The 8,645-nt window shown below is 39.4% G+C and overlaps 1 protein-coding gene across 1 annotated transcript in view; it reads left to right on the top strand.

Annotated features, from left to right (window-relative positions):
• The first annotated feature begins 1,108 nt into the window (after positions 1–1,108).
• LOC126212987 (zinc finger protein 492-like) overlaps positions 1,109–8,645 on the top strand; it is a 78,410-nt gene continuing 70,873 nt past the window's right edge. Inside the window, exons 1-2 of the mRNA XM_049940528.1 lie at positions 1,109–1,172; positions 3,923–4,009. Coding sequence (XP_049796485.1) covers positions 3,941–4,009 — 69 coding nt within the window. The 5' untranslated portion in view covers positions 1,109–1,172; positions 3,923–3,940. The remainder of the gene's footprint in view (positions 1,173–3,922; positions 4,010–8,645) is intronic.

Below are 8,645 nucleotides of genomic sequence, written 5' to 3'. Positions count from 1 at the left end.
AACCATTGTGCTGGTTTACTTTCATTTATTGGGCGCATTTGAACCATAAATTTTTTCCACATTTAATTCTTGCATTATCTTTGACGTCTCTGGCTATGATTTGGAATGCCTTTGAATTTCATAAGTAATTCTTTCAGGGTCTAGTGCAGCAGGGGATACAACCCGTCGGCTTTGAACAATGACGTCACAAGTCGCCAGAGAGCACTTATTACAAAGATGAAAGAGCTGAGGAGAATGTTGAGAAACAAAGGAATGCGAGAGAGATAAACTTTATTTCACATATGTAAGGGCCAGTAGTATTTTCACGTTAACGATATCGCGTGTTTGTATCTTAGTATTTCTCCGCAAAATACAATGGAAAGAAATGAATGAAATTACTAGCAAAGAATACATCACGTTACATGTATGTCAGTCCTGGGGAGGTGGGTGGGTGTGCGTCGGAACTCCCGCACCCATTAGAAGATACAGATGCTTCAGTAGCTGATAAGTGTTTTTTGGCTTTAAAAAAAATCTCACGAGATAGAATAAACTGATCCTAAGATACAGATGCTTCAGTAGCTGAGAAGTGTTTTTTGGCTTAAAAAAAAATCTCACGATATAGAATAAACTGATCCTACTTACGAATAGGTGGAAATACACGTACGTTACATTTGCAACCTGTTTCATTTTATATGTTTTGATTGTTTATTTAACCTTTGTGTTTCATTTGTCTTTTGCTGTTATGTTTTAGTTTAGTTTTTTTTATTGATAGCTTAATAAAGTAGGATCAGTTTATTCTATCTCGTGAGATTTTTTTTAAAAAAAGCCAAAAAACTCTTATCAGTTACTGAAGCATCTGTATCTAATATCAAGCGATCGCTTTTAGATTCACATTCAATTATTTTAATGATAGCGCTTATTAGAACACAGAACTGCTTTATTATCTATGCCTCGAAGTTAACACATTACTATCTATGACTACGGAATGACGTCATTGTTCAAAGCCGACGGGTGGTATCCCCTGCTGCACTAGACACGAAATAAGGGTTATGTTATCAGAACCAAGCACTTGTTATTTTCAGTGAGCCTGTGTTTCCGCATTTCTAACAGGAGGTGATTAGTGTTTAAACATACATAAGTGCATATTACGTACCTATTCTGCCCGTCAGTTACGAGAAATACCACATCGATGTGTATGTACGTCATGTGCTTGCTGTTTACGTCCTGTCCGATAAAATTGCTAAATGTCTCGCGTGATTTATCAAAAGAACCGGCTGAAATTTTGACATGTTGTCTGAAATTACCGGAAACGTTTCTGTAAACGGTATGGTAGTTAGAGAAAAGTGAAGGTCAGTGTGAAATACTTCGTGATTGACAGAAAAATGGCGCTTAATGAAATTCGCGCACCCGCTACATTAATATTGTTATATTGACTTGCGTTGTGCATGCGATGTTCGGTAAGAATATTAGTGAAGGGATGACTAGGAACGGTAATAGTTCATTGTAATCCAGTGCGTAGCTCGTCCAGGTTGTAGCGCGAACAGTTGTATTGTCGATACATCCGATTCATTTGCCCACGTTAAGACAGAATTTCAGGGATTGATTATGATGGAATGAAAGAGAATGCTGTACAGGGAATTGATTGTGTTGCGTTTTCCGTGGCGTTTCAATGTGCCTATTTGCTCCATAGTTTAGCAAATAGTGTTATTTTCTTATTGTAGTAATGTACATGTTGGAAACTAGCTTTGTGAAAGAGTAGTGCATGACCTTTCTGGAAGGATATGGGAAATGTAATTGATTGTGTAAGGCCTAATGGGTATGTGTAATTGCCACTGCCAAAATCCGGCACACCACAACTCCACAGAAGATTGTCATGGATACTCTTACATCAGAAAGTAATTTCACTAAATCTTGTTAGAGGAATTTATTAGGTGCAGTGTCTGTTTTTATAGTGCCTGGGTAAAGAGTCAAGTGTTGCTTTGAACTGGGTTGATAACAGATGACTGTATAAGGAAACAGTTGTTAAAAATACATATTAAACTGACAAAAAAAACTCTGTAGGGGTCGATCTTCGTGTTGTGCTTTTCTAAATACCATGAGCAAATATGGGTCTATAGATTAAGGATTGAAAGAGCACCAGTATGATTAAGAAATAATTCTCTTCTGCCCTTGCATACATTGCTGAGAATATAATTCTGAACATATTACATTATTCCATATATTAATGAATTTGCAGAATAGATTCTGATATACCTCAAGAGTTTAAGCTCCAGACTCAGTTTAATCTTTTGTTCTTCATTCTTAAAATAATTGTTGTCTATAGTAAATAGACATATTTGGTAAATTCACATTGTCTTAGTTGCTTCGCTTGACAGTTAGAAATTTATGTGAAGAAAGCAAGATATGTCAGTTACCGTGCTCAGAATGGAATTGTATACCACAAGCAAATGCTACTAAGTAACAGCAGCAACTGATAGTCTTGTATCTTTGTGAGTGTTTTTTTTCTGTGAAATTGAGTTTTGTTTTCCATTAATGACAGTGAGACTTCAGAGTCTTCATAACCAGCAAGTTGTAAATCAGTTCTTTTCATCAGCCATTCGCTGCAGTCGACAGAAGCGTCCGATCCCACCCCTCGTCTTTGACCCGTGATGTAAGGGTGATGTCGTGTGTGACGTCATGACGGCGCGGAGTTTCGTTTGTGAGTGTGGCGTGTTTGTAGATGTCGTCGTGTTGTGCCCTCTGGTGGTATGTTAAGAGTTTTCGTTTGTGTGGTGTAACGGGCTCAATTTGCTTTTGTTCATTATCAAGAATTGTTCGAGTGTTGTCTATGTTTGTAGTGCAATTCGTTTAAGTGAGTTAACAATTTTGTATGAAGGTTAATTTAGTGTTGTTCGCTGTACATCGTGTGGTAATATTAGTAAAATTAATCGGTTGTTGTTTTTGTTCAGGAATGGATATGATGGATAAAATTAAGTGCGCAGGTCAAGGGAAGTGTTCGATCCCAATGTGTGGCTGTGTATTGGTATTGGGAGATGTTTTTGAGCTATATAGGCCAAGGGAAACGTTTGATCCTAATTTATGGGATCGGGAGCTGCTGTTGAGTTACATAGGTTAAGGGAAGTGTCCGATTCCAGATGATATTTTTAGTGGTATTTGGGGAGTTTTGTGATGTCGGGGTTTTTCGTCATTTTGTGTGGTTTTGTATGGGGGTGGGTGTCTAAATTTGTTTATATTTAGTTTGCCCCTACCAAAAAACAACACACACACTGAAGATTAGATGGGTAGACCACATAAACAGTGATAAAGTATTGAATAGAATTGGGGAGAAGAGGAGTATGTGGCACAACTTGACAAAAAGAAGGAACCGGTTAGTAGGGCATGTTCTGAGGCATGAAGGGATCACAAATTTAGCATTGGTGGGCAGCGTGGAGGGTAAAAATCGTAGAGGGAGACCAAGAGTTGAATACACTAAGCAGATTCAGGAGGATGTAGGTTGCAGTAGGTACTGGGAGATGAAGCAGCTTGCACAGGATAGGGTAGCATGGAGAGCTGCATCAAACCAGTCTCACGACTGAAGACCACAACAGCATCAACAACAACAATAACAACAACCACCCAAAAACACCCCATTTTCCGCTCTTGTCTCGTTAGTGTCATTAGGATTTTTATGGAAAGTGCGTGTGTTTGTTTTTTGATGTATTTTCGTCCTCATAATGTATACGTACAGACTTTATATGCGTCATGTTGGAATCCTGGTTTATCGTCGTTTCCGCCGTATTTGTGACGTAATGGGTCAAAGTATACGGGCGGGATCGGACGCTTCGGTATTACCATTTTTCTTATACAATGACTCATTTGCTGCAGCCAGAAAATACTGCCTGTGCACCGTAATGAATAATAATAATGCAATGTATGTGACCGCTTCTTATTTCTTGTTCTTCAGTGGCTTACGAGGGCAATCATGGACTGCAAGGGATCTAATTGGCTGAAAAAAGAGAAGAATGAAGTATATGCTGAATCAGGCTCCTTGGTAAATAGCTTCATGTATTTGTTACCATTGTTTCATTAATTTTTATGTCCTATGTGGTGTGTAAACATGCAGATTACATGTCCTGTTGTTTGTCAAATGAAGCATTTGGTATTGGCTGTTGGTTTTGATACATGAGCTGACAAAGTTGTTCAACATATTTGAAATGGATTGATGTCCTGTAGTATATGATGCTGCTCTCTAGTATTTAATTTATTTCAAAATTTCTGTAGCATATTGTTTGAGTGTGATGTTGGCATGTCAGCAGTTAATGATTACAGGTCTTGTTGTCTACTAGAAAATTCACGTGTTCTTAAATTATTGTGGTGTTAGCAATCAGTTGTTACAAATTAATTTTCTAATTCAAGATTGTTTGGTGTGTTGTTGAAGTCTAGATAGAAAGTGGTCTTATTAATGGATATGATGAAGTAATATGTGGGTAGGACTTGACTTGCTAGAGTGCAGGTTATATGGCTAATACTGTAGATCAGTTGTATGGTCTGTTGGATGAACTGATCAGATGCTATATTTGTGGTCAATTTTTAAGTTGACCACAGTTGCTTACTCAGACAAGAGGGAGATATATGTGGATTTATTGCAAATACAATATTTGGCAGTCTACTCATCATGGTGCCTGGTGGAGTTATGACCCCTACAGTCTTGTTCTCTTGGTGTATTATTTTTGCTATTGCTCATGTAATTGGTTTTATACCCTCAAAGTTCTTGTCAGCAGTCTTAATATTCTTGATCGGTTTTTGTTTTGTCGGTAGGTATTCAGAATCTATTAAATGTAGGGAAGTGGTAGGTGGACCAAGAGCTGTTGTTGAAAGCATTTGAGTACCTTAAATACTATTAAATGAAAGTGTAGCTGGTAGTAGAATTTACAAGCTTAAGAAGGAAATGGTGGTAATGCTGATACTAAAAGACTAAAGGAATGTTACAGTTGTAACTACAGAATGTTTGCAATACTGTTTAACCAGTAGATCTTCCCATTACCACTCTAAATATTAGGTATCATATAAATTACTTAAATGTTAATATAATCACAGAATTAAACTGCGTGGGCTACAATATGACACACCTGTAACACAAAAAATACGCCTACGGATTTGATGCTCATAAAATAAGTAATTGTAGCAGAATGTCACTGTTACCTTCTGGCAAATTAAAACATGCTAAAGTGAATGTTAGATCTCAATTCTTTATTCAGTTTCTCTGAAATTAGAAGGATTTTGAAGTTTCCTCTGTGTGGCTATCAATGTTTTGTGGAAAATTCCCTCAGCATTGAGCTTGTTTTGAAAATATATCCTTTGTTTCTTTCTACATCAAAGTGCTGTAATTAAGTTGTTTTTTAGCTAAATCAAAACACTCTTGTATAACAAAGTAAAGATGAATGTCTCACATACCATTCTTTATGTGAACTTGGTGTCTGTATTGTTCTGCTCATTTTCAGGAAGTTCATCTTTCTAGTGGTATTGTAGGTCTTGCATTGGTCTCAAAACTTAAGTTGGTAAAGGCAAGTAGTTTTTCATTTAACACACGTGCCTTTGGCGGGACAATCTTCTCTTATCATTTTTTTGGAACAACCACAGAAGTGAGGATTACATTGCACCTTTGTCTCATGTTACATCTTTATTGTTAATGTATCTGTCTTTCATTAGCTCAAAGCTGTGTAACTGAGCAATTGCTGTTCCAGCTTTTCATGTGAGATTGTATCTGAAATGGTCCTATGATGACAGGCAAAACTCAGTTGCCTCAGTTATGTTTTCCAAAGAACAAAGAAAGTAAAATCAAACAAGGGAAATGTCAGGATAGAATTGAGGAGACCTTAGGTTGCAGGTGGGTAGAATGAATTGACTGCTAAATATTTAAGTTTTTTGACAGTCTTTCTTATGAAGTACAAAACAGACAGGCATGGCACTAGGGCATGACCGCATCTAATGTGAGTAGAAATCTGTTGAAGTGAGTGGTGGGGTAAAGAGGTGGCATGGGGTGGGGAGGTGAGGGATAGCAGGGTAGGGGTGGGGCTGATGCTGTGCTGCCTGTGGGATTGTGCAAGGACATGGGAGGGGGACAGGTTAGGGCTGCTAGGTGCAGTGTTGGGAGTCTGGAGGGGGGGGGGGGGGGAGAGAGTTGAGCGAAGGTTAAGGCTAGGGGGCTTATGGGGATGAATGATATGTGGCAGGAAGAGTTCCCATTTGCTCAATTTAGAAAATCTGGTTGCGGGTGTGCATTTTTTTTTTATTTTATTTTATTTTTTTTTTTTTTTTTTTGTGCTCTCAAAGATGGAATCTCCGTTCTTATGGGACAACATCTTCAGCCTGTTGCAACCTACCCTACCACAAAAGACACCAATCATATCCTAGACTGAATCTCCACAGTTCCTGTTCCTTTACCACTCGGTACCCTGCTATGATTATATCCCCAACTCTCTTGTTACTGAACACCACTTTGCCCAATGTCTGACTGCCACCAAACCTACAGCCCCTTTTTTGGTCACCATGACCAACTACATCCTCACCTATAATTACTTCTCCTTTGAAGGCATGGCCTACAAACAAATCTGCAGTACATAAAAGGGCATTTGTATGGCATCATATTATGCCAATTTATTTATAGACCACGTAGAAGATACATTTCTAGCCATCCAGAATCGCAAACCCTTCACCAGATAAAGATTCATTTGACATCTTTCTGATCCTATTGGTTTGTTTAGTAAACCTGATCTGATTAGGTCCATCAGGCCCTCTATTAAATTGGACCACAGTTTCACATATACAGTACCCTTTTTATATCATATTTTCCTGAAGATAAGTTTTAATGACAAATAGTATTAAAATGATTTGAGTGTCTGAAGTAGCAGTGTGAGTAAATACTATGATCTAAAAGTTAATATTGGCAGTAGTTGTACTACTGCAGTTGCTGCCACTAGCGGTGCTGGTAGTGGTGGTGGTGATGAAAGAATTAGTAGGTGTGCAAGGTGTATTTTTTTTCTGGTACAGTGAGTTATGGTGAAAGGAAATTTAAGGAGACTCCACCAGCTAAGAATACTGGGAAACAATGTGGTTTGAAGGAATATGCTAAGGGTCTGACTGAGGCATGCACAGCCTAAAATTTCCTTTCGAACATTTTACAGAAAGGGATCTCCCATGCCTTGTCTTGTCAGTCACCTACCATCTCCCACATAACCACTGTTGGGCCATGAAGGAACACTCCCCTTGCAAATCAGTACCACCCAGGACGAGCAACTGAATCACATTCTCTGCCAGGATTTACACTACCTCTTGTGCCCCAAAATGAGAAATAATCTCTCCACCTTTCCCACAGTTGTATTTTGTCACCAATTGAACTGATGAAATATCTGGGTCAAGGGAAGTGTTCGATTCCAGTTGATAATGTTTTTAATTGATTTTGGGAGGGTTGTGATCATTTAATTTTATCGTTTGGTTAAGTGGCTTGTGTTCATTTTTAGTTTGTCCCCACTAAAAAACCCCCAGTTTCCCCCACTTGTCCCATTAGTTTCATAATATTTTTTGAGAAATGTGTTTTTGATGATTTTTAGATCTATTTTGGTGTTGGTTGTCATGTTTATGTAATGACGTCATAGCCGCGATATGGGAGTTGATGTGAATGGTCGTTTCCGCCATATGGGTGACGTCATTGGTCAAAACAGATGGGTGGACTCCGATGTTTCTGTTAACCCCTACATGCAGGACATGCTTGATCCCTCCAGCCCTGTCGGACGTCTCCAACACAAAGGCAGGGCTACAGGACTACCTGTGAAAGGAACCATGTGATTGGCAACTACCAGCCTGCAACCACTGTGCTGTTTTCTACATAGCCATGACAACTAACACGCTCTATCTGCATGAGTGACCACTGTGGCCAAGAGAGAGCTGGTCCACCCACTTGCTGAAAGTGCCCCCAGCATGTTGTGCTTCAGTTCAAAGACTGCTCCATAGCTGGCAATATCTGGATTCTACCTTCTAACACAACCTATTATTTCATGCAACCCCCCTGGACTAACCTTGGCTAGTTCATGTCCTCTACCCATATCCCCTTCCCTGCTATAACTGCAGTATACCCCCCCCCCCCCCACACACACACACATAATACACACTATCCCACCAGTGTACTTACTACTCTTTTCCCTTTCTTGATTTCTCTCCTCCCCTTCCCCAGTACAGCTTCCCAACACTGTCTCTGCCACATCCTTGCATGCTCTCGCAGGGTTCACAGTATCTTCGCCCACCTCTCCTCCCACCCTTACATTGCTATCCCTATCTCTCCCTGCCTCATGCCTCCTTCTACCTCAACACCCACCCTAACAGACGGTTGCTCATGCCAGAAGCAGATGCTGTCATGTCACAGTGCCTGGTGACAGTGCCTGTGTGTGTGTGTGTGTGTGTGTGTGTGTGTGTGTGTGTGTGTGTGTGTGTGTGTGTGTGTGTGTGTGTGTGTGTCCACATCCCAAGGCATAGGCTAGCAAGAAAAGGAAACTTTCACAAAGTAAATAGTCTCAAAAGTTTTATTTATTATTCTATCCCTGCTTCATCCATGTTAAATTAAAATTTCAAAATAAAACTGTGCGAGTGGCTGACAGAGAATCCATGTTTCAATTAGAGTTGTATGATGTAGG

The sequence above is a fragment of the Schistocerca nitens genome, chromosome 11 (assembly GCF_023898315.1).
Source record: "Schistocerca nitens isolate TAMUIC-IGC-003100 chromosome 11, iqSchNite1.1, whole genome shotgun sequence".
Lineage (NCBI taxonomy): Eukaryota > Metazoa > Arthropoda > Insecta > Orthoptera > Acrididae > Schistocerca > Schistocerca nitens.
The sequence above is the reverse complement of the archived record's forward strand: the minus strand, read 5'-3'. Positions and strand labels throughout refer to the sequence as shown.